At 41.7% G+C, this 26,802-nt stretch overlaps 1 protein-coding gene across 1 annotated transcript in view; it reads left to right on the top strand.

Annotated features, from left to right (window-relative positions):
- The window catches only part of Cd109 (CD109 molecule), a 108,270-nt gene that overhangs the window by 45,829 nt on the left and 35,639 nt on the right, over positions 1-26,802 (top strand). The window contains exons 8-20 of the mRNA XM_013035290.1: positions 717-813; positions 1,357-1,498; positions 2,885-2,994; positions 4,454-4,669; positions 7,172-7,273; positions 7,363-7,425; positions 9,750-9,926; positions 11,708-11,860; positions 16,923-16,997; positions 17,432-17,492; positions 22,071-22,227; positions 24,480-24,597; positions 26,159-26,272. Of these exons, the coding sequence (XP_012890744.1) occupies positions 717-813; positions 1,357-1,498; positions 2,885-2,994; positions 4,454-4,669; positions 7,172-7,273; positions 7,363-7,425; positions 9,750-9,926; positions 11,708-11,860; positions 16,923-16,997; positions 17,432-17,492; positions 22,071-22,227; positions 24,480-24,597; positions 26,159-26,272 (1,585 nt within the window). The remainder of the gene's footprint in view (positions 1-716; positions 814-1,356; positions 1,499-2,884; positions 2,995-4,453; positions 4,670-7,171; positions 7,274-7,362; positions 7,426-9,749; positions 9,927-11,707; positions 11,861-16,922; positions 16,998-17,431; positions 17,493-22,070; positions 22,228-24,479; positions 24,598-26,158; positions 26,273-26,802) is intronic.

Below are 26,802 nucleotides of genomic sequence, written 5' to 3'. Positions count from 1 at the left end.
TAAGCAAAAAGAAAAAAGCTGGAAGTGGCGCTGTGGCTCAAGTGGTAGAGTGCTAGCCTTGAGCTGAAGAGCTGAGGGACAGTGCCCAGGCCCCAAGTTCAGGCCCCATGACCGGACCCAAAAAAAAAAAATCCAGCAGACAAACATGCAGTAACAATAACAAATAGATCAATTTCTGGAAATTGTATTGGAAAATCAGCGGAGCTTTGTGTGCTAAAGGTATGGGTAAATGGCCCTATGAAACATGGTTCTCAATAAGTCGGTAATTCTCACGAGGTTAATCACAGCATCCTAACATTCTAAATAACAAAGCTAGAAAAAGTATGCTTTTATGATATTAGTGTACATGATGATTTTTATATTGATGTATTTTATGAAATTTATGTATGATCATATTAGTATGTTGTCATATTAACATATTATGATATTAATGTATTATATAATATATCATAATACATTATATAATATAATATTCACAATATACAATATATAATATATATTATTAAATTATTATAATATATGACACAATTCTTATTAATTTAACATATTATTTTTTGTGTTGTATGCTATGAATGTCATTTTTTCTTTGTATTTCTCTAACATAAATATGTGTATAGATTTCTATCCTATCTATCTATCTATCTATCTATCTATCTATCTATCTATCTATCTACCTACCTACCTTCCTTTCACCAATTCTGTTCATTGTTTTTTAGGTATACATATGGGAAGCCAGTGAAAGGAGAAGTATTGCTTACATTTTTACCTTTGTCCTTTTGGGGAGAGAAGAAAAATATTACAAAACAATTTAAGGTAATTTGCAGGTGTGTGTGTGTGTGTGTGTGTGTGTGTGTGTGTGTATGTATGTGTGTGTGTGCATATCAGTACTAGGGTTTGAACTCAGGCCTGGGTGCTATCCCTTATCTTTTTTGCCCAAGACTGGCTGGCAGTCTACCAATAAAGCTACAGTTCAACTTCCTGTCTCCCAGACCTTTTGGCCTGAGCTGGCTTTGAACTGTGATCCTCAGATCTCAGTCTCCTGAGTAGCTAGGATTACAGGAGTGAGCCACTGGTACATGACACCACTGGTACATGACAACTTTTGAAGGTATTTTATAACTGATCATGGGGAAAATTTAAACAGTTTTTTTTTCCTTTCTAAAAGTAAGATCTTGTATCAAATTAACAAACGTGGACTATAAAAAAAATCAAGAGCTTTTCAGAATTGATAAGTGTGACTTTATCCACTTAAATGATTCAATTGGAGCCAACTGTATCTTGTGACTTAGTGTATTTCTGGAGTTCAAATGAATCCCTAACATGAACAAGTAAAAATCAAACTTTTATACAAAACAGATACACGGATCTGCCAACTTCTCTTTTAATGATGAAGAGATGCAAAAGGTCATGGATTTTTCCAACGAGCACCTGGAGCACGTGGATTTACCCACGCCGGGGCCAGTAGAAATTCTTGCCACAGTGACAGAGTCTCTGACAGGTTTGTGGGCTTGGAACTCGAGGGGTCACTGTTTCCTGTGCTGTTGCTCTTTCCTCTCTTGCTGTAGCTACACTTTCACTAGCTTTTCTCACCAGGTTATGGAGTAGCAATTCATTGTCTTACATTATCTTGAGGTAGTTGTACAGAGAGGTTCAATTCAGCATGCCAGTCTGTGAGTCCAGTGCATTTCCAGATCTATGTCACCTTGTCCATTGTTCTCGGCCATCTGCCCCAGCTCTCCAGCCCTTCCACCGAATGTTGTCAAACTGAACGTCAGTTTGCCTGGAGAGATGATTTCATAATAAAAGCAAAGTCTGTGCTTCAGTCATGTGACAACGACTTGGAATAGTTTTCAGGTTTTCTTTTCTTCTGCATGTTTCTAAAAACAACAACAAAAAAATCAGTTAATCTGAGTGCTGGTGGTCAACCTATGTTCCTAGCTACCCTCGAGACTGAGATCTGAGGATTATAATTCAAAGCCAGCCCAGCAGATACAGCCAAGAGGTTCTTATCCACTTAACCAGCAAAAGGCCAGAAGTGAAGATGTGGCTCAAGTGGTAGAGCTCCAGTCTTGAATGAGAAATAGCACAGCAACAGTGAAAGGCCCTGAGTTCAAGCAGTAGTACTAGTGTGCGTGTGCACATACACGCGCGCGCACACACAAACACAAAGAAACAGTTCGAAACTGTTTCTTTCTAGATGGTGCCTTTTTAAAAAGGAATCTCACACCTCTAATCCTAGCTACTCAGGAGGCTGAGATCTGAGGATTGCAATATGAAGCCAGTCAGGGCAGGAAAGCTGTGAGACTCTTATCTCCACTAAACTACCCCAAAAGCTGGAAATGGCTCTGTGGCTCAAGTGGTAGAGTACTAGCCTTGAGCAGAAGAAGCTCAGAGACAGTGCCCAGGCCCTGAGTTCAAGCCCCAGGACCAGCAAACTCCTCCCTCTGCCAAACAAAAAACAAAGGAAAAATGAACAATGACAACAAACACAACAACAACAGCAAAAGGTTAGGGGTGTGTTGAAGTGATCGTCTGCCGAGGAGGCTCAAGTTCCTGAGTTCAAACCCTCGTACTAAAAAAAAAATTCTTGGACCTGTTACTATTTCAGTATAGAGAGCAAAGCCCCACTTGTGGCTATTTTCTGTTGGGTCTCCTGTACTGAGGGTGTGTGTGGAGAGGGTGGTAGCAATGCTCAGGAGTGGGTGGAGAATGTGATGGGCTGGGCTGATACTGGTTTTCGTGGTATCAAAGCCAGTGTGGACACACAGCTTTTGTGCTCTGGAGGCTTGATCTCCTTACATACTTCTGGTGAGTAGCTTGGGCTCAGGTGGGAGGAAGATGAAATACTGCTTTTGAATTCTACATGGTGTAATTCCCCAAATAGGTATATCAAGAAATGCAAGCGCCAATGTGTTTTTCAAGCAGCATGATTACATCCTAGAATTTTTTGACTATGCCACTGTCTTGAAACCAGCTCTCAACTTCACGGCCACTGTAAGTTGTTGTATTTATCACTGGTCCATAGCAGTAAATTTGACAAGGGAAGGGACATTGTATATTTAGGGTTTCTTCCAAAATTTATGCTCAATTATCTGTCATCAGACAGATAAAGTGATCATATGGGTTCTTAATGAACTAGTGGTCAATGTAAATTGAATTACAGAATTGAATTATTAAAAGGATGATGGCCTGACATAGGTAGTTACTTTTCTTCTTTACATATGTGATGCAAGTAGAATTGTTTCCAAATGAACTTTGTCTAATTTTTCTAAAAAAAGTATTACCTAGTAACAACTATCTGTATATGTGTATATGTGTATATGTGTATATGTGTATATGGGGTTGGGGGTGGGCCTGGGAGACCTTAAACTCAAGGCCTGGACTCTGTCACTGAACTTTTTGTGCTCAAGAATAGCACTGTAGGGCTGGGAATGTGGCTTGGTGGTAGAGTGCTTGCTAGCATGCATGAGGCCCTGGGTTTGATTCCTCGGTACCATGTACACAGAAAAAGTCAGAAGTGATGCTGTGGCTCAAGTGGTAGAGTGCTATCCTTGAGCACAGAAAAGCTCAGGGACAGTGCCCAGGCCCTGAGTTCAAGCCCCAAGACCTACAAAAAAAATAGCTCTCTACTACTTAAGCCACAACTCCACTTCTGGCTCTTTCTGAGTACTTTATTTGAAATGAATCTTACCAACTTTCCTGCCCAAGCTGGTTTCGAGCTGCAATCCTCAGATCTCAGCCTCTTGAGTAGCTAGGATTACAGGCATGAGCCACCGGTACCAGCTACCAACAAAATATTTTCCTGGAAGTTTGTTTGACTGGTCATTTTGGGTTTTATTTATTTATTTATTTTTGGTCTGGTCGTGGAGCTTGAACTCTGGGCCTGGGCTCTGTCCCTCAGCTCTTCAGCTCAAGGCTAGCACTCTACCACTTGAGCCACAGTGCCACTTGCGGCTTTTTTCTTTTTGCTTATGTGGTGGTGAGGAGTCGAACCCATGGTCTCAGGCATGCAAGGCAAGCGCTCTACCACTGAGCCACCTTCCCAGCCCCCATTTTGGGTTTTATGTGGATTGTTACCTTGAAGCTTTTACTAGTAGAAGGGTCTTGAAGAGGGTACAGCCAATACTGGTCAGGAGTTTCACAGGGCATTCCTGTAATCCTAGCTACTCAGGAGGCTGAGATCTGACTATCACAGTTCGAAGTTAGTCTGGGCAAGAAAGCACATGAGGCTCTTATCGCCAATTAACTAGCAAAAAAGCTGGAAGTGGAGTTGTGTCTCAAGTAGTAGAGCTCCGGCCTTGAGCAGAAAAGGCCAAGCAGGAGCAGAAGCCCTGAGTTCAAACTCGATTACCAACACCATAAAGAAAAAAGAGCTTTACTGCTGGGCCAATGAACTAATAGGTTTTGCTTTTCTTGATACCTATTTTGAGAAGTCTCTGGTTTTGACGACTAGGTGAAGGTCACGCGCTCTGATGGCCATCAGCTGACCCTTGAGGAAAGGAGGAATCCGGTGCTGATCACAGTGACGCAGAAGAGCAGTAGCAATCCCTGGAGTGGTGGGGCCAGGGAGTCAGACACGGTCCAGCATAGGAACTACACTCTCCCCCCAAACGGAATCTTCAAGATCGAATTCCCCATCCTGGATGACTCCAGCGAGCTCCGATTAAAGGTGCCACGTGTGTCCTTCACAAAGTGAAGAAAAATGCTAGATGTAACTCAGTGAGTGAGGATGTCTTCCTGAAACTTGAATTTGAGGAGCAGAGAAAAATACAGAAATATAACAAAGGATACAATGGAGGAGGTCCTGAAAAACTCGTCCAAGTTGATTTTTTCAGACATTTGAAATTGCATTTTGTCACACACATATATGTACATAGTATGTACTATATATATGTACTAGATATACTATGTATACCTATACTATATATACTATATACAGCATGTACATAGTATCTATACAATATGTAGACTATGTATAAAGTATACCGGCATGTATATATATAAGTGTATACACACCTATATATATACATATACCTGTATATAATATATATCTATATATGTCTATCATACCTTTGCTTGATGCTTTTTCCTACAATGGTTCATCTGAGAAACCCTCACCATTCCTATTACTTTTCTTTTATTCTTTTTTTTTTTCTGTCTGTCATGGGACTTGAACTCTGGGCCTGGGCACTGTCCCTCAGCTCTTCAGCTCAAGGTGAGCGCTCTGTCACTTGAACCACAGTGTCAATTTTTTGGTGGTTTATTGGAGATAAGAGTCTCATGGACTTTCCTGCACAGGCTGGTTTTGAACTGCAATCCTCAGATCTCAGCCTCCTGAGTAGCTAGGATTACAGGCGTGAGCCACCAGCACCTGGCCCTATTTGATTTTTTTTTTTTAAATTGCTACTGGAGTTTGAACTCAGAGGTTCGTGCTTGCTAGGCAGGTGCTTTACCACTTGATCCACTCCTCTGCCCCTTTTTGCTCTGGTTATCTGTTTATTTTTGCATGTATCTGTTTGTGTTGGTATTGGGGTTTGAACTGAGAGCTTGTGTTTGCACTTGGCTTTCTTACTGTTGGTGCTCTGATGTGAGCCACACTTCCATGCTGGCATTTTGACTGTTAATTGGAAACGAAGCCTTGCAGACTTTTCTGCCCCAGCTAGAGGATTCGATCCTCCGGGTCTCAGACTTCTGAGTAGCTCAGGATTCCAGATGTATCTGGCTTGCTCTTGTTAATATTGAGGAAGGCTTTCCTTCTTTTGCTCAGGCTGGGTGGTACTGTCATCTTCCTATTTATGTTTTCCCCTGTAGTGAGGCTACCAGATGCATGCCGCCCATGGATACATATTGCTTGAGATGGACTCTTGTGCAGGTTTTACTTGGGCTAGTGTGCAGCTGTGATCCTCTGTGTCTCAGTCTCCTGAGTAACTAGGGTTACAGATAGGAGCCAGCAACATCCAACAGCGCCACTTCTGGTTTTCTGGCGATAAGAGTCTTCACAGACTTTCCTACCTGGGCTGGGTTTGAACTGGGATCCCCAGATCTCAGCCTCCTGAGTAGCTAGGATTACCCACAGTACCCGGCTGTCTCTGATTTTTATTTTTATTTCTTTAATTTTTGAGATAGGATTTTAATATGCAGCCCAGGTTGGCCTTGGCCTTGAACTTGAAGCTTTAGCTGTTGAAGTGTTCTGGTTACAGGCTTGGTCCACCATGCTCAGATGATTTTTACTTATTTATTTATTTTTTTTCTGTTGGTTGTGGGGCTTGAACTTGAGCCTGGATGCTGTCCCCGAGCTCTTCAGATCAAGGTGAGCGCTCTACCATTTGAGCCACAGGGCCACTTCCAATTTTCTAGTGGTTCATGTGGGGGGATAAAGGTCTCGCGGACATTTCTGCACAGGCTGACTTTGAACCATGATCCTCAGATCTCAGCCTCTGGAGAAGATAGGACTACAAGCGTGGGTCACTGGCACTCACCTGTGATTTTTACTCTTAACATTGGCGAATTGAGTGGGGATGGCAAGGTTTTTTGCTTGAACATGTGTTGTAGAGAGAAAGAAAGGATCTTTTATTTTACTTTATTCTTACAGTGAACTCTCATAAAATATTTTTGTTTCTGAAATAAGTTAGGGCTGTACTTTTCCCCTCCAGAGTACGGAATAAGCGCCTTTCCCCCATATTAAAAAACTATCAGATTCTTTATTTCTGCAGGACTGAAACTTGGACTCAAAGCATCTGTCTTGTTGGCAGGCTCTTTACCACTTAAGTCATACCTCAGCCCTCTTTTGCCTTAATTATTTTGAGTTTTAGCTTGGAGCTAATCTCAGACCACTATCCTGCTACTTAGTGCGCATGACAACCATGCGCTACCACGCCTGTCTTATTGGTTGAAATGAGATCTTAGGAATTTTTTTTTTTTAAAGTGAGGCTGGCATTAATCTACAATCCTCCCTTTCTCTGCTTCCTGAGGAGTGAGGATTATAGGTGTGTGCCATGACCCTTGGCCTAAAAATGATCAGATTCTTTATAGCAGAAGCTATAAAATGATGAAGAGCCAATGTCTGGTGAATTAAAAGAAAAGGTGAAGGTGACCTGGGTTTCAGCAATTACTCAGCAGGTAACATCTTTTCTCGAGATGGAAGTTTAAAGCTTTCTTTGTTTGGTTATAGGCTTATTTTCTGGACAGTGTTGGTCACATGGCGGTTCATGATATGTTTATGTCTCCTAGTAAGACATACATTCAGCTAAAAATGAGAGATGAAAACGTAAAGGTAACGCTTATGACTCACTTGCAAACTATAATAGCAGGAGACTCCCTTGCCATTGATATGTACATACTAATCAAAATTTACTTTCTTAGGTGGGATCACCTTTTGAGTTGGTGGTGAGCGGCAACAAACAACTGAAGGAATTTAGCTATCTGGTAATTTCTCCCAGACTCGAACCCCAGAGCTGTTAGAGAATCACCTTAATCTCAAGGCATTTCATGTCTACTCTAAATTTCTAATTTTTTAAAAAGTGCTATTCTTATTTATTTATTTATTTTTGGTGCTGATCCTGGGCCTTGAACTTAAGGCTCCAATGCTGTCCTAAGACTTTTTTTTTTTGGTCGGTCCTGGGGCTTGAACTCTGGGCTCTTCAGCTCAAGGAAGAGCGCTCTACCACTTGAGACACAGTGCCACTTCTGGTTTTCTGGTGGTTTACTGGAGATAAGAGTCTCATGGAGGCTGGGAAGATGGCTCAGTGGTAGAGCACTTGCCTTGCATGCCTGAGGCCCTGGGTTCGATTCCTCAGCACCACATAAGCAAAAAGAAAAAAGCCAGAAGTGGTGCTGTGGCTCAAGTAGTAGAGCGCTAGCCTTGAGCTGAAGAGCTGAGAGACAGTGCCCAGGCCCAGAGTTCAAGCCCCACAACCGGACGCCCCCCCCAAAAAAAGAGAAAGAGTCTCATGGGTTTCCTGCCCAGGCTGGCTTTGAACCGTGATCCTCAGATCTCAGCCTCCTTGAGTAGCTAGGATTACAGGCGTGAGCCACCAGCGCCTGGCTTGTCTTGAGATTTTTGGCTCAAGTTAGTCTGTTCTTTTTACATTATAAACCAAATCTATTTTTTTAAAAAAGTACCTAAATTTTCAATTTAAGATAATTAAATACTACATTATGTGTAAAATTTGAATTGCTATGAAATAAGCAATATACATGCATTGTAGAAAGTTCTAACATACAAGAAGGAGAAGTTATCTAATCTGCCTAGAGGAGTCATGTATTCCTCGTTATCAAAACCTGATTCTTAGAATCAATTGTTGGTGACTCTGCCTGTAATCCTAGCTACTCAGGAGGCTAAGATCTGAGTATTGTGGTTTGAAACCATCCCTGGCAGGAAAGGCTGTAAGATTCTTATCTCCAATTAAGCACCCAAAGCCAGGAAGTAGAACTATGGATATGCTATGGAAGTAGTGTACCAGTCTTGAGTGAAAAAACTAAGAAGTGTGCAAGGTCCCGCGTTCAAGCCCCAATATTGTCTCCCTAAAACAAACCAAACCAAAACAAAAACCCCTTATTTTTGCCCAACACAAAGAAATGTTGAATGCGTTGGGGATGAGTATGCCCTTATCTGGTCATTGCACATTGCATACATGTCTTGAAGTGTGCATTGTATTCCATATATGTGTACAAATAGCACCTATCAGTTGAAAATTGAGGATTAAAAGATATTGATTTGGGGCTGGGAAGTTTGCTCAGTGGTAGAGCGCTTGTCTTGTATGCATGAGGTCCTGGGTTCGACTCCTCACCACTACATAAGCAGAAAAAAGCCGGAAGTGGTGCTGTGGCTCAAGTGGTAGGGCACTAGCCTTGAGCTGAAGAGCTGAGGGACAGTGGCCAGGCCCTGAGTTCAGGCCCCACAACTGACCCCCAAAGAAACAAAACCCAAAACAAAAAAAAAAACCTGATTTTTTTTGTGTGCCAGTTTTGGAGTTTGAACTCAGGGCCTAGGTGCTATCCTTGAGCATTTTTGCTCAAGGCTAGTGCTCTGTCATTTGAACCACAGCTCCACTTTGGCTCTTTTTTTTTTGCTGGTTAATTGGAGAGAAGAGTCATGGGCTTTCCTACCTGGGCTGGCTTTGACCTGCTATCCTCAGATCTTAGCCTCCTGAGTAGCTAGGATTATAGGCATGATCCAATGGCTCATAGCAAAGATACTGATTTTTCTACCACTTTGAGCCATAGCACCACTAAAGATACTGATTTTTAAACTATGAAGTCACTATTATTTCCATCAGAATTGCATTGTTTTAAATCTATTTTTAAAATATTTTTTATTGTAAAGATACTGTACAGAGGTTGCATTGATTTTATTTATTTATTTTATTATTATTATTATTTTTTGTTAGTTGAGGGGCTTGAACTCTGGGCCTGGGTGCTGTCCCTCAGCTCTTCAGCTCAAGGCTAGTGCTCTACCACTTGAGGCACAGCCCCACTTCTGGCTTTTTCTGCTTATGTGGTGCTGAGGAATCGAACCCAGGACCTCATGCATGCACTCTATCACTCAGCCACCTTCCCAGCCTCAGGTTGTATTGATTTTATAATGGACTCTTTAGTTTATACACTGTCTGATCTCTAGCATTGGAAAAGGCTTTGAAGCTAGTTTAAGAATTTGTGTTTATGTTTAAAATGCATGCAAAACAATTGTGACTTTAATTTAGATCCAAGTGACTTTACTGTGAAATTAAATTCAGCTACTGTTTTTCCAGGTTGTATCCAAGGGACAGTTGGTGGCGGTAGGCAAACAAAACTCAACCACCTTCTCTCTAACACCAGAACTTTCTTGGGCTCCAAAGGCCTGTATCATAGTATATTATGTTGAAGATGATGGGGAAATTATAAATGATGTTTTGAAAATTCCTGTCCAACTTGTTTTTAAAAATAAGGTAAGATTTAAGGGCAATGAAGGCTTAAAAGAAAACTTTATATTAGTGAGATCTGAGCAATACATTTCTTCACAAAACTACCATAAACCCTATTACTTAGAAATTTCTGTCAGCCCCCTGTAGAATTATGGTTAAACCACTTCATATTTAGTTATTACTTATTCATTTTCATGTGTATAATTATGGGGACTTATGAGACTTTTATTTAAAAACTTCTTTTTCTTTTTTATTGTGAAAATACTGTACAGAGGAGTTACAATTACATGGGCAAGATAATGAGTACATTTCTTATCAAGCATTGTAGCCTCCTTCTTTGTTTCCCCTTCCCATCCTCCTCCCCCCAACCCCGCACCCCCAATTAAAAACTTTTTTGTCCCAATACTGGGACTCTAACTCAGTACCTAACACTTTGCTCATTGGCTGGTGCTCTACCAATTGAGCCACACCTCCAACCCCATTAAATTATTTTTTTGTTGGTCATGGGGCTTAAACTCAGGCCTGGGTGTGGTCTCTGAGCTATTTTGCTCAAGACTAGCACTCTACCACTTTGAGCCACAACTCCACTTCCAGTTTTCTGGAGATAAGAGTCTCACAGACTTTCCTGCCCAGGCTGGTTTGAACGGTGATCCTCTGATCTCAGCCTCCTAAGTAGCTAGGATTATAGGTGTGAGCCACCAGCACCTAGCTTAAATTATTTTTGTTAGCCTTAAAGTGCTTGTACAAAAGGGTTTTAATTCAACATATCAGTCTATGAGTACAATTCATATTGGTTGATACTGTGAATCTCTTTTGGTTTTGTATCTTAATGATTGTATAAGTTTTGTGCTGGTCCTAGTGCTCAAACTCAGGGCTATCATGAACTCATTTGGCTTTTTTTGGCTCAAGGCTGCTGCTCTACTATTTGAGCCATACCTCCACTTCTGCTCTTTGTTTTTTGGTGGTTAATTGGAGATAAGAATCATGGGCTCTTCTGCCTAGATTGGCTTTAAACCTCAATCCTCAGAGCTCAACCCCGTGAATGGCTAAGATTACAGGTATGAGCTGCTGACACCTGCTTGGTTTTACCTCAAATCCATGAAACCATTTCAGGGTTTTTCACATAGTTGAGTCACTTTTTCTCTGGCCTGGAATTTGCAGTGGCCACAGGTAATGGTGTGAGCAGGTGGGCAGGATGTTTGTGGGAGAGAGCTGGCCTTTGGTGTGTCTATTTCATTAGCTAGAAAATACCACAGGCTAATTTTTCACTAAATTGGATGCTTTGTGTGTGATATTCAGGGTGGAGTTTTTTGTAAAGCTGGAAACAATGTGTATGATACACAGAAGAAGCAGAGAATATTAGCATACCTTTCAAGTAATTTTTATTTACTTATTGTTCTTATAAAGGTGATACACAAAGGGGTTACAGTTATATAAGTCAGACAAAGAGTACATTTCTTTTTGGACAGTGTCACCCCTTCCCTTGCTTTTTCATAAATTTTTAAAAAATAAATGAGATAAAGAATTAATTTTGGTGGGTACTGGTTTGAGACCTGTAATCCTAGCTATTCAGGAAGCTGAGATTGAGGACCAGGGTTCAAAGCCAGCCTAGGCAGAAAAGTCCATGAGTCTTATTTCTGATTAACCACCAAAAAGCTGGAAGTTCATCTGTGGCTCAAGGGGTAGAGAATCAGCCTTGACTGAAAAAGCAAAATGAGAGGGGGCAGCCATGGGTTCAAGTTCTAGTACCAGCATACACACACACACACAAAGATTGAAATAAGCCTTGTTTTTTGTCTTCTTAGATAAAATTATTTTGGAGTAAGGCGAATGCTGAGCCATCTGAGAAAGTGTCTCTTAGAATCTCTGTGACACAGCCGGATTCTATAGTTGGGATTGTAGCTGTTGACAAAAGCGTGAATCTGATGAATGCCTCAAATGATATTACAATGGAAAATGTGAGTTGACATTTTTATTGTTATGAAAATACATATTAAAGGAGAAAAAACAATACCCTGGTACTTCCATTTTCAACATTGCATTTATTTATATTCATGAATTCCTTGCATGTAGAAGCAAATTCACAGCGAAGCTTCCGTTGGTTCAGCTAGGAGAAGCTTATTAGTCTTCTCTGTCTTACATGAGAAATGCCGCTTAAAATTAGGGAGAAAGAATATGTTCTGGAGGTCTAAATTTAACATGGAGAGTGCAGTTAGAAATAATGTATTGTATATTCAAAAAATTGCTAAAGAACAGCTGCACACCAGTGGCTCATGCCTGTAATCCTAGCTACTCAGAAGGTTGAGATCTGAGGATTGTGGTTCAAAGCCCATGAGACTCTTATCTCCAATTAAGCAATGGAAAAGCTGGAAGTGGAGCTGTGGCTCAAGTGGTAGAGAATTAGCCTTAAATAAAAAAGCTCAGGGACAGTATATAGGTCCTGAGTTCAAGATCCAAGACTGGTATATCTATCTATCTATCTGTAAAAGAGTAGATTTTAAATGGTCTTAACAAAATGGTAAAAATCTGAGATGATGGATATGTTAATTACTTATATTTAATCATTCCATAATATATGCAGGGTTCAAAACATTACATTCTACTCCCAAAATATATACATTAAAAAAAAAAAAAGGTATGCTAGCCAGGATCCTGCAGCTTACACTGTAATCCTGGCTAAGGAGGCTGAGATCTGAGGACTGAGGTTTGAAACCAGCCTGAGCAGGAAAGTCCATGAGGCTCTTATCTCCAATTAAACGAGAAGTGGAGTTCAAACCCCAGGACCAGACCCACCCACAAAAAAGATATGCTTGCTGCCCAGAGTTTTCACCCATTTTTTGGGGGGGAGGGGTCAGTCGTGGGGCTTGAACTCTGGGCTTGGGCGCTGTCCCTCAGCTCTTCAGCTCAAGGTGAGCACTCTACCACTTGAGCCACAGCACCACTTCCGGTTTTCTAGTGGTTTATTGGAGATAAGAGTCTCACGGACTTTCCTTGCCTGGGCTGGCTTTGAACCGTGATCCTCAGATCTCAGCCTCCTGAGTAGCTAGGATTACAGGCATGAGTCACCGGCGCCCAGCTTTTCACCCATTTTTATACTGTATTTTGATCTTTGACACTCAAGGAAGTACTAAGAAATTACACTCTAAGACTGGCTATAGTTCAACCAGTTGAAGATAGCTAGTCCTGTCAAGGTTGTGGAGAAATGAAAACCCTTTTGGTAGGAATGTAAATGAATGCAGCTGTCATGGAAATAGCATGGAAACTGTTGAGAATTAAGAAAACGTCTCTGTGCTCCAGTTCTGTATCTGTATCCAAAACAAATCAAATCAGCGTGTCAGATATCTGCTCTCATGTTCATGCCTCTAATCACAATAGCCAAGAGATGGAAACAACCAGATTGTCCAACTGATGCCTGTACACACAAGGAGATACTAGCCAGCCACAAATGAATGAAATCCATCCTTTGTGGCAGCATGGATGGAAATAGAGACCACCATGTTCAGTGAGAGAAGTCAGGCATGGAAAGCCGAGTATTGGGCTTGGAACCTATAGAGTTGATATCATGGAACTTGAGAGTGGCGTGCGGGTTCCCGTGGGTGGGGGAAGGGCTGAGGTTGAGTACAGTGCAAGCTGAGCTTTGGGTCCATGAGAATAACTCGATTATCTTTTTTTTTTTTGCCAGTGCTGGGGCTTGAACTCAGGGCCTGATACTGTCCCCGAGCTTCTTTTGCTCAAGACTAGCACTCTACCACTTGAGCCACAGTGCCACTTCTGGCTTTTTCTGTGTATGTGGTACTGAGGAATCTTAATGCATGCTAGGCAAGCATTCTACCAGTAAGCCACATTCCCAGCCCCTTGATTATCTATTATTAGATAACTATAATAATGGTTACGTATAAACTCAGTAGGGTGACTATCGATTATAATATACCGCCTAGGTCAAATGTTCAAGGAAATAATTGCTTAACCTGATTTAAGCTTTGTATAATACATTTATGGAAGCACTACATTGATACCTAAATAATAGGTAATTTTTGTTTAAGACTAGGCCTTGAACTTGGTCCCTGATGCTTTCACTCATTGGCTGGTGCTATACCACCTGAGCCATGCCTCCAACCCCAACAATTTTGTATTTAATATGTCAAGTAAAAATAACATTTAGCCAGGCACTGGTGGCTCATATCTGTAAACCTAGATACTAAGATGAGGCTCATGGTTTGAAGCCAGCTAGGGCAGGAAGGTCCTTGAGACTGTTCTCTCCAGTTAACTACCAGAAAACTGGAAGTAGAGCGTGGCTCAAAGTGGTAGAGTGCCAGTCTTGAGCAGAAAAGCTTGGGGACAGTGCGCAGGACCTTAGTTCAAGCCCCAGGACTGATAAAAAAAATATGCCCTCCCCCCAACAACAACAACAGCAGCAAAACAAGTTCTTAAAGTACTGGAGATTGAAGCTATAAAATTATTTTCACATAGAAACAGAAGTGTATTGTGTCAGTTCTGGAGTCCTGGAGTCTACAGTGAAGATGGGAGCCGGGTGCCCTCCCTCGGAGGCTCCGCGTTGTCTTCCCAGCCCTCCATGCTTCTGCGGGCTTCCCGCCAGCTGCCATTACGGCCACATTGCTGTCCCATTGTCACCTGGCCTTCTCCCCTGCGTGTTTGTGTCTTTCTGTTTTCACATAACCATCTTCTGATAAGGTCACTAGTCATCAGATTTAAGGCATACCTTCATCTAGCATTATTATTATTTTTTCTTATGCTGGTCTAGGTACTGTCCCTGAACTATTGTGCTCAAGGCTAGTGCTCTGTCTTTTGAACCACAGCACCAGTTATGGAGTTCAAGCCCCAGGACTGATGCGCGCGCGCGCGCGCGCACACACACACACACACACACACACACACACAGAGCTGGGTGCTTTGGCTCACATTTGTAATCCTAGCTACTCAGGAGGTTGAGATCTGAGGATCTTGGTTTGAAGCCAGCCTTGGCAGGAAACTCTGTGAGACTCTTTATTTCCAGTAAACTACTCCAAACCCAGACGTGAAGTTGTAGCTCAAATGGTAGGTAGAGTGTTAGCCGTGGGGAAAGGGAGGTGAAGAAAAGAAAAGAAAAAAAATTAGGAACAGTGCCCAAGCCCTGAGTTTAAGACCTAGGTCTGACACCCCTCCCCCCCATAAACAAAACTAAAACAAACCCATGCTCAGTCTACTGACTGTCCCTCTTGAGCTGTCTTCTGCCTCAGACTGACATCATCCACAGCTTTAATTCAAGATGTCCCCCACATTTCCTGCCGTCTTGCCTTTCCATGCATCTGGCTTTCCAGTGGGCTTTCTTGTTTCTCCAGAGTTGCCTTTGGAGCAGAGTCAGGAGCCCATGATAATAGACACTGTTGACTTCCTCCTTTCTTCTTTAGTTTCTGTGGGGTGCCGGGAGCCTGGTGGATGGTAAAGGATAATTCGGGTTCTCCAGGCCTTCCAGAAATGCCTTGCAGACAAGAGTCCTCCCATCCCCAGCCCGAAGCAGCCTTGGTCAGGACCTTTTATTGAGGGAGGGAGAAGAAGAGGGTCTCTTACGGAATAGCTACTGTTGCTTCCCAACTTGTGCCTGATTTGAGTGGACGCTGACCTTCATGCATCCAAAATTGCTGTTAAGGCATGGAAACTGGAAACTTCTCTCCCTTATATGGGCTGACTTACTTTGCCAGCTTACAGGCACTACAAGATTTTTCTGTTGGCCCCTTCTATTATTTTTCCCTCTCCCTCTCTCTTTTGGTGCTGGTCCTGGGGATTGAACTCTAGCCTGGGCACTGGTCCTGAGCTTTTGTGCTCAAAGCTAGTTCTCTACCACTTAAGCCATGGCTCTACTTCTGGCTTTTTGTAGTTAATTGGAGATTAGAGCTTTAAGGACTTTCCTGCACAGGCTAGCTTTGAATTGTGATCCTCAGAGCTCAGCTTCCTGAGTAGCAAGGATTAGAGGTGTGGGCCACCAGCCTGCAGCCCATCTATTATTTTCTTTTAGTATTTCTTCTAGCATCATGTTTATGTACTTTGGATATTGTTAGTGTAGCAGTAACAGTGGTGGGAAGTATCTAATTTTATGCTAGAAAGGCCCTGTTCAGTTTGTACATAGCTCCTTTCATTATTTTATTTTATTTTTATTTTTTTGTGCCAGCACCAGAGCTTGAACTCAGGGCCTTACACTTGCTGAATTAGATCTGGAGCTCTACCACTTGAACGATGCCTCTGGTTTGACTTTTTGCTGGTTAATTGGACTAAGAGCGTCTGCCTGGGATGGCTTCCAGCCTTGATCCTCAGCTCTCAGCCTCTTGAGTAGCACATACTATAGGTGTAAGCCAACAGCACCTGGCTTCTTCCATGGATTTGAATCCTGCCTTTGTCTCAGTTTATCTGGCTAATGATAAAGTAAATGGGGAGAAGTAGCAATGATTGCCTATGACATTGTAATAGCTTAGTTTATCTAATCCAGTAATAAACATAAACCATAAAGTTTACATTTTCTATATGTAATTCAGTCACATTAATTACCTTACAATGTTGTATGATCACGGCCACTATTTCCAAAACTCTTTCATTACCCCAAATAGAGACTTTGTAACCATCAAACAGTAGTTCCCATTCCCCTGACCCAATCTTTGTAATCTCTAAACTATTTCTAATATTTTGTCTATTCTACATATGTGATGTAAGTGGCATTTTTTATCTGGTTGATTTTACTTAACACAGTAAGTTTTCAAGGCTTGTCCAGGTTGTATTGGAACATCAATTTTTTTTGTGGCTGAATAGTATTGCATCGTATATGTATACACCATATTTTGCTTATCTAATCACCTGGTGATGGACAGGCACTTTTATGATTTTTTTGCCCTTTGATTATTGGGAGAAATGCTGTAATGAACATCACATAGAGTTATCTGTGAGTCTTTTGTCGTGTTTCAGGAAACATGAGGAAAAGCAGAATAGGCTGACATGTATCTTCTCATTCTGTGTGTTTTACCTTCTTTGTAGGTCATCCACGAATTGGAGTTTTATAACACCGGATATTATTTGGGCATGTACGTGAATTCTTTTGCTGTCTTTCAGGTATGTTTGCTTTGCTAGACAATTGGAAAGGTATTACCTGTCTTTCACAATAACAAATGCTTTCAGAGTTAATTGTCATTGGGGAACTGAAATGAGAGTAAATCAGTTTTGAAATCAAGTGGAACAATTTATCATTGCAGAGATGAAAGGAATTGCCACTAAATATTTTATTTCCTTTATGTTCCTTTCTTTGACCTTGAAATGGCTGTTATAAACAATGCATAGGCATGGAAAAGAGAAAGAGAAGAACAGAAGGAAGGAAGGAGGGGAGAGAGATACACAGAGGAACACAGAAAAAGGAGAGACAGAACGAGCAAGAGCTAGTCTAGACTTAGAGATTTGTGTGATTATAGAACACTTAAATTTTGATTCTTGCTTTTAAACAAAATTTTATTGTCTTTAAACTGATTTAAAAATATGTTTTTTTCCTCTAGGAATGTGGTCTCTGGGTATTGACAGATGCAAATCTCGTGAAAGATTATATTGACGGTGTTTGTAAGTAAAATTGGCAAATATGCTTGTAGAATATTTGTGGTTTACACTGTACTGTTAATATTACATATAAGTATGCATAAATTTCCCTCTCCTTCTCTCCCCTTCCTCCTTCTGTTTCCTTTTTCCTTTTTTCCCCCTCAGTCATGGGGCTTGAACTTGGGGCCTGGGCACTGTCCCTGAGCTCTTTTGCTCAAGGCTAATGTTATACCACTTCAAGCCACAATTCCACTTATGGTTTTCTGGAGCCCCGGCTGTCTTTCAACTGTATCCTCAGATCTCTGCCTCCTGGGTTGCTCGGCTTGCAGATGTGAACCACCAGTGCCTGGCACTTTCCTTTTTTGAGCTGTAGTCTCAGTATGTATCCCAGGCTGCCCTTGAACTCATGTGTAGCAGGCTACATAGTGACCCTTCCACAGCACAGCTGGGTGCCCCAGCTTTATTTTATTTTGAGTTTGTTTGTATTTCTGGGATTGAACTTAGGATCCAGTGCATGCTGGGCAAGCACTGTACCACTGAGCTATGGATACTTTCTTGTAGTATTGTGGATATTATGTCCTAAAATGTTTGGAATTGGCTGCAGATGGAATCATATCCGGGCCACCTATTGACATCTTTGAAATCAACGCTTTTCATTTGTTTCCTGTAACTCTTTGAGGTGCTTATATTTTTGGACATATGGAAAGATCTTGTGGTTCCAACTTGTATGGAAAACCATACTATTCATTTGGAATTAGTTGAAAGGAGCAACAGTAGTTATATTCATTAGCTTTTCGATGTTCACTTAGAAAACAGTCCTCATGCCACAAAGTAGTCTCTCTCTCTTTCTCTCTCTCTCTCTCTCCCTCTCTCTCTCTCTCCCTCTCTCTCTCTCTCTCTTTTGGTTGGTCATGGGTCCTTAACTCTAGGCCTGGGCACTGTCCCTCAGCTCTTCAACTCAAGGATAATGCTTTACCACTTAAGCCACAGCGCCACTTCCAGTTTTTTTCTGCTTATGTGGTGCTGAGGATCTCATGCATCTCTCTCTCTGTCTCCCTCTCTGTCTCTGTCTCTCTCCCCTCACCTCTCTCTCTCTCCCTCTCCCCTCTCTCTCCCTTCCTTCCTTCCTTCCTCTCACTCTCTTGACCAATTAATACAGTTTCCTGAATCCCTATGATTTCATCTGGGGTAGTGAAATCTACTCAGATTTCCCTCCAGAACTTAACCTTAATTCTTTCCTTTCTTTTTCTGATAGGTGACATAGCATAGTGGCTAAGAAAGGGATTTGCTATCATATACTCCTGGCTTTCAATCCTGGTGTTATGGCCTTAGGAAAATTAATTAAACTCTCCTAACCTCTAGTTTCTACCTGTAATATTGAGTTAATAATATTACATGTCATATAGGATTTTTAGGGATTTGTATCTTAAAGCCATTGAATTACCCAGCATGAGGAAGCTACAAATGCAATCTCTCTCTCTCTCTCTCTCTCTCTCACACACACACACACATACTGTTTCAGCAACTCAAAATGCATATCATATGTTTGGCACTTACGATTTTGCAAGTTTCCTTTCAATGTATTCCTTCGATTTGGATCATGAATCGTTCAGTAGATAATGAACAGTGTTTAGCTGATGCTAAACATTCTGGCATGTGATCACAATTGATTTTTTTTTTGGTTGGTCATGGAGCTTGAACTCTGGGCCTGGGCACTGTCCCTGAGCTCTTCAGCTCAAGGTGAGCACTCTATCACTTGAGCCACAGTGCCACTTCCGGCTTTTTCTCTGTATGTGGTGTTGAGGAATCGAAACCAAGGCCTCATGCATGCAAGGAGAGCACTCTACCACTGAGCCACCTTCCCAGCCCCAGTCATTGCATTGATGTGTAAAGCAATGGGGACTTCAACTTGACCTAAAGGGGCTAACCCAGAGGCCTGTGGTAAGGGTAACAATGTGAGCTCCAGCATGCTACAAGTATAGAGGACATTTAATGCGGAGATAGCAGAATTGTTCTGAGTCAGTTCCCTCCTCATCTCTGCCTGCTATTTGGCTCTCAGTAGGGTCTCGTTGGACCTTGTCTTACCCTTCCAACTCTCTGCTTCTCAGCTTCCCCTGTAGCCCAGCTCCAAGCCATTGTTTCTACTTTAGTCAGAGTTATCTTATAAAAAGTTAGTTAAGCCTGGTGCCTGTGGCTCATGTCTGTAATCCTAGCTATTCAGGAGGCTGAGATCTGAGGATGGGGATTCAAAGCCAGCTTGGGCAGAAAAATATGTGAGACTCTTATCTCATACCAGAAAGCCAGAAGTGGCTCTGTGGCTCAAAGTGGTAGCATGCTAGCCCTGAACAAAAAAGAGCTCAAGGACAGCCCCCAGGCCATGAGTTCAATTCTCACCACTGACAAAAACAAAATGAAACAAAAAAATCATGATTGTGACTTTGAGAATAGCCTGAGCTACATAGCCGCATTCTGTTTCAAAACCAACCAACTAAAAAATGAAAACATGGGCCAAGTTATGTTTGTAATTTATTTTAGTACTATCACTGGATCATCATTTCAAAGATGAAGTCAAAATCCTAAATAGCACACTTAATATTTCAAAATCCAAACCCAACCATTTCTTTTTCTTCTCTTTTATGCTACTTTTACATAAACTCATTATCACAATCTGGACATATGTGTGCTTTGCTTATTTATTTTCTGTATGAGATGGTCTTTTTTGGTGTGTGTGTGTGTGTGTGTGTGTGTGTGTGTGTGTGTGTGTGTGTGTACTGGGGCTTGAACTCAGGGCCTATTGCTCTTGCTGGAGGCTTTACCACATAAACCACACTTCCAGTCCCATATTAGTTGTTTTATGCATTATGATTTTCTATTTGTCCCTCTCCATAGACTATAAATAGAGCTCTTTATATTCACTTTTGTATCCTTGGCTCTTATTACAGTGCCATCTTCATTACAATTTATTTTGAGTTAATTTTAGATCTACAGAAATGTTGGAAAAATGACAATGGATGATCTAAAGTCTGTATGGCTATATATATATATATATATATATATTTTTTTTTTTTTTTGGTTGGCCATGGGGCCTAAACTCTGGGCCTGGGTGCTGTCCCTCAGCTCTTCAGCTCAAGGCTAGCGCTCTACCACTTGAGCCACAGAGCCACTTACAGCTTTTTTTTTCTGTTTATGTGGTGCTAAGAAATTGAACCCAGGACCCTCTGCATGCAAGGCAAGCGCTCTACCACTGAGCCACCTTCCCAGCACCTATTTTTTTTTAAATTAAAAACTAAAGTAAACTGGTAGCACCCATGCCTGGCGTAGCTGGTGGTAATCAGTGTGAAGGAGCTAAAAAGAAGAGTTGAAAAATTATAGATGATGTGTAATACTAGTTATTTGGGATATGGAGGCTGGGGGATTGTGGTTCGAGACTAGCCCAGGGATAAAAGTAGTAGTAGTAGTAATAGTAGTTGTTGTTGTTCTTCTTCTTCCTCCTCCTCCTCTTCTTCTTTCCCCTTCCCCTTCCCCTTCCCCTTCCTCTTCCTCTTCTTTTTTTGTTCATCATGGGGCTTGAATTCTAGGCTTAGGCACTGTCTTTGAGCTCTTTAGCTCAAGGCGGGCACTCTACCACTTGAGCCACAGCACCACTTCTGGTTTTCTAGTGGTTAATTGGAGATAAGAGTCTCATGGATTTTCCTGCTTGGGCTGGCTTTGAACTGTGATCCTCAGATCCCAGCCTCCTGAGTAGTTAGGATTACAGGTATGAGCCACTGGTGCCTGGCTTAAAAGTTCTTTGAGACAGACAGCTGGGGTGTGTGTGGGGGAAGTGGGGCACACCTGCCATCCCAATTACTGGGAGGCACCAATAGGAGGAGTGGGTGCAGTGAGAGTGGTCAGCCCAGGCACAGAGCAAGATTTTACCTCAAAAATAACCAATGCAAAAAGGGTTGGAGACATGGCTCAAGTTGTAGAGCACTTACTTTGCAAGCATGAAGCTCTGTGTTCAATCCCTATGGGAGAGAAAAAAATTATAGGAGGATTTTATAATGTGATTTAACATCATCATCATCATCATCATTATCATTGTTATTATTATTTTGCCAGTACTGGGGTTTGAATTCAGAACCTCATGCTCTCATTTGACTTTTTCCTCTAACACTGAGCCATGGGTCCACTGCTGCCTTTTTGCTAGTTAATTGGAGATAAGAGAGTCTCACAGACTTTCTTCCCCAAGCTGGTTTTGAACTGTGATACTCAGATCTCAGCCTCCTGAGTAGCTAGGATGATAGACGAGAGTCACCGATGCCTGATTGTGATTTATCTTGAAAAGTTCAAGTTAGAAACACCTTTTAAAGCTACTGGACTACAAGCAGGTTTTCAGTTATTGGTCATAGAGACAGGAAACATTAAAGATCATTTGTGACTTGAAGGTCACTGTCCACATGCTTCTGGAAAATCACTTGGGTTCTCTGCCTCTCAGGCCTCTCCGGTGTCAACTGAGAGGGTTGGACAAGACACATTCTCCAATCCTGTTGGGCCAAGAGGTGATTGGGTTCATTTGCTCTAAGGTCTGTTTTCCTAACTGTTGCCTGTGTTGTTTTCCAGATGACATGGCAGAGTATCCAGAGTGGCAGGTGGACAAAAGTGATGCCGAGCTGGTGGATTTTGACCTGGCGGATATACGTCACTTCTCTTCTGTGAGCACTCCTCATGTCAGAAAGCATTTTCCAGAGACTTGGATTTGGCTGGACACCAAGATGGGGTAAAAGTTTATAAAGTTCTTAAGTCCTGTGCATTTGTGTGTGTGTGTGTGTGTGTGTGTGTGTGTTTGTGTGTGTGTGTATCTGTGTGTGTTTATGCTAGTCCTAGGGCCTGAGCACTGTCCCTGACAATTTTGCTAGAGAGTGGTGCTCTACCACTTGAACCGCAGCTCCACTTTTGGCTGTTTGGTATAATTGGAGATAAGAGTCTCATGGGCTTTCCTGCATGGGCTAGCTAGATATCACTCAGCCTCTTGAGTATCTAGGATTACCGGTACTCAGCTAAGACAGGGCTTTTGTTTTTTGTTTTTGAAAAGAAGGTGGTTTTAATTTCTTTGAAGTCTCAAGTATTTCCTCCCTAGTCCTAGGGCTTGAACTGAGGGCCTGGGCATGATTCCTTGGCCACACCACTACTTCCTGCTTTTTGCTAGTTCATAAGAGTTTTTTTTTCTGCCCAGGGGAGATTTGAACAGTGATCCTCATATCTCAGCCTCCCAAGTTGCTAAGATTACAAAGTGAGCTACTGGCTCCCAGCTCATGGCTTTTGCTGGAAGAAAATTGCTGCTGTGGAGTGGGTACCTGTGGTCCTCTGGACTGGATTGCCAGGTGCACCCGCTTCTCACACATCCCCATGAGCCAGAGCGGGAGGGGCACATGGGATGAAGGAGCTCAGTGACTCATGTTTCTGGCTAGTTGAGCAGATACATCATGAAATCCTCACTGGGTCTTACAGTCACTACTTAGCAATGCATGAAATAAGATAAATTACAAAAGATCCCTCAAACCTAGCACAGGCAGGGATGCAGAAAAAACACTTTTCTACAAATAGAATAAAATTAGAGTTTGAAAATGTGTTTGTTCTTTATACAAAATTTATGAAAATGTGGTGGTCATTTATATTCTATAAAATGTATGAGATTATGGTGGCCAATCTGAAGAAGTAAATGCTAGAGAAAAATTTTACTAAATGTGGTCAGTGGTCAGTATTATGACTTGATTATGAATTATTTCTTGAGAGTATGAGATCTATTTTTCTACTTTTTAGTGCTAGTTTTATTTTATCTTATATTTTATTATTGTTGTTATTTTTTAATTTTAATTTTAATTTTTGTCGGTCATGGGGCTTGAACACTGGGCTTGGGCGCTGTCCCTCAGCTCTTCAGTTCAAGACAAGTGCTCTACCACTTGAGCCACAGCACCACTTCCGGTTTTCTGGTGGTTTAGTGGAGATAAAAGTCTCACAGACTTTCCTGCCGGAGCTGGCTTTGAACCATAATCCTCAGATCTCAGCCTCCTGAGTAACTTGGATTGATTACAGGTTCAGTCGCCCCAGCCCAGCTTGTTATTGTTATTTTTATTTATTTTTTTATTTTTTATTTTTGTCAGCCGTGGGGCTTGAGCTCTGGGCCTGGGCGCTGTCCCTCAGCTCTTCAGCTCAACGCGAGCGCTCTACCACTTGAGCTACAGCGCCACTTCCGGTTTTCTGGTGGTTTATTGGAGATAGGAGTCTCACGGTCTCTCCTGCCCGGGCTGGCTTTGAACCGCGATCCTCAGATCTCAGCCTCCTGAGTAGCTAGGATTACAGGCGTGAGCCACCAGCGCCCAGCTTGTTATTGTTATTTTTAATTAGTTAATTTATTTTTGTGTGTGTCCCTTTCCTGAGGCTTGAACTCAGGGCCTGGATACTATCTCTGAGCTTTTTTTGCTCTAGGCTAGGATTCTACTACTTGAGCCACAGCTTCATTTCTGGCTCTTTTAAAAAAGGATTACTATTTTGGGAGCTATTTGGAAATAAGACTTTTATGAACTTTCCTGCCTGGGCTGGCTTCAAACTGCAATCCTCAGATCTCAGCTTCCTGAGTAGCTAGGATTACACATGAGAGCCACTGGTGCTCACTTTATTTTTTCCTTTTGTGCCAGTTACCAGGCCTTAGTTTGCTTGCTTGTTGGTATTCTTCCACTTGATCTATACTTTCAGCTCTGTTTTTTTTTTTTTCTGGTTATTTTGGAGCTAGAGTCTCTCAGACCTTTCAGCCTAGGCTGGCTTTAACCTCTGTTCTCCATATCACAGCTTCCTGAATCACTAGGCTTATAGATATAAGCCATTGGCGTCTGGCTGATAAATGGTTTTAAATTTAGATATATGATATAAAAAATTAAAAAAATTTCCCAAATAGTTTTTGAATCTGTTGATTTACTTTGGAATCTATATGAGTTCTTGGCTTTGTAACTGTGATGTTTATCTTGACTTCAGATCCAAGATTTTCCAGGAATTTGAAGTTACTGTGCCAGATTCTATCACTTCGTGGGTTGCCACTGCCTTCGTGATCTCTGAGGACTTAGGTCTTGGACTCACAACCGCTCCAGTGGAGGTATCAGAGCGCTATGAAACTACAGATGTTTTTAGCTACTCAACAGATACTTTTTCTTTATCAGTCCTGGACACTGAACTCAGGGGCTAGGCCTGTCCCTTAGGTTTTTCACTCAAGGCTAGTACTCTACACACTTAGAGCCACAGCTCCACTCCTGGTTTTCTGGTGGTTAGTTGGAGATAAGTTTCATGTACTTTGCTGCCTGGGCTGGCTTCGAACCACAATCTTCAGATCTTAAGCTCTTGAGTAGCTAGGATTATAAGCATGAGCCACTAGCACTTGGCATTGAACAGATTAAAAAAAATTGCTATGCTGTTTATCATAGTTCAGAGAATCTTTGCCTTTACTTTTTAACTTTTTAAATTTTAGAATGAGATTTGCATTAAATTGCTAAATGGATTAGGTCCATATTAATATTTGGATAGGAAGCAGAGTACTGGTGGCTCAGCCCCAGAACCGGCACACAGTCCACACACACACACACACACACACACACACACACACACACACACACACACACACACACACACAGCTTTGGATAGGAGAATTTGTCCCATTGTTTCTGTGATTCCCCTCCCTTTCCCAAATCAGATAAACTTATCAATGAGACAAAGGGTATAGGAATAAAAAACTGTGACAATAGGGAATAACAGGATCAATAACAACAAGAACAACAAAAAACCTCCAAACAGCACACACACACACACACACACACACACACACACGAAAAAACCCCCTCTTGTTCCCATTTCTTGTAGTTCATTTCACTAAACATCATTTCATATAGTCATATGCATATAGCTACTGAGCTATTGTGCTCTTTTACTAAGACTATCCTAGACTAGTGCTCTACCACTTTGAACCATAGCTCCACTTCTGGTTTTTTGATGGTTAATGGGAGATCCTGCCTGGTTGGCTTTGAATGGTGGTCCTCAGATCTCAGCCTCCTGAGTAGCTAGGATTACAGGCATGAGCCAATAGTGCCTGGCTGAGATAATTCTTTGTTATTTGTGCCCATCCTGAGTATTGCAGGCTTTCCCTGCTAACGCCAGTGAGATGTCCAGTCTGCAAATCTTCAAATAAACCTCTAGAGGGCAGTATTGCTACCAGATAGATCATTGACCTACAGTAATCCAGGCTCAGCTTCAGAGATGGAGGAAGGGTTCTGTCTTTCTTACAGGTCTAGGTCAGTTTCACAGTTTCAGAGTTGGATCACCCATGAGGAGGCACATGCATATGTGTACATATAAAAGACTCAAGACTGGTGCCTGCGCCTGATTCCTGGCTAACACTTATTATTATAGTGTGTTGATTCTTATGTTAGCAACAAATCAAGTCATATAGAGTTGATTATTATGTTAAACAACAAATCAAGTCATATAGTGTTGATTATTAAGCTAAACAACACATCAAGTCAATTTGGGGTTATTCATTTGGAGTAAAATGTTATTTTAGTGAGTAGATCTCCCTAAATGGAATTATAAGCTTCACAGGCTTTTAACTGTACTTAATGTGTAACATTTTTATTTGAATAAACATGTACTTACTGTGTTTCTTCCAGCTACAAGCCTTCCAACCATTTTTCATTTCTTTGAATCTTCCCTACTCTGTCATCAGAGGTGAAGAATTTGCTTTGGAAGTAACCATATTCAATTATTTGAAAGAGGCCACTCAGGTAATATATTCAATGTTTTGTTGTTTCTTTTCTTTTTGCCTGCCTGCCTAACTTCTCGCTGGCTCCCTCCCTCCCTCCTCCCTCTTTCTCCCTTCCCTCCCTCCCTCCCTCCTTCCCTTTTCTCTTTCTTTCTTTCTTTTTCTTTCTCTCTCCTTCCTTCCTTCCTTTCCCTCCTTCCTTCCATCTTATTATGTAGGGGATTGCTTTTAGTACCTCATTCTTTCTAGACAAGCATTCCACTGCTTGAGCCAGTTTGTTTTTCAGATAGGGTTTGTGCTTTTGCCCAGGCAAATGATCCTGGTAACTCCACCTCCTGAGTAGCTGGGATTACAGGTGTCTACCACCATGGCTGGTATTTTAGTTTTTAATTTTCTTTTTGAGGAGGGAGAGGTATTAATAGAGCTCTTGCCTAGCCTTTATTTATTTATTTATTTATTTTTGGTCGGCCGTGGGGCTTGAACTCTGGGCCTGGGCGCTGTCCCTCAGCTCTTCAGCTCAAGGCGAGCGCTCTACCACTTGAGCTACAGCGC

This window comes from Dipodomys ordii, unplaced genomic scaffold (assembly GCF_000151885.1).
Source record: "Dipodomys ordii isolate 6190 unplaced genomic scaffold, Dord_2.0 Scaffold208, whole genome shotgun sequence".
Classification (NCBI taxonomy): domain Eukaryota; kingdom Metazoa; phylum Chordata; class Mammalia; order Rodentia; family Heteromyidae; genus Dipodomys; species Dipodomys ordii.
The sequence above is the reverse complement of the archived record's forward strand: the minus strand, read 5'-3'. Positions and strand labels throughout refer to the sequence as shown.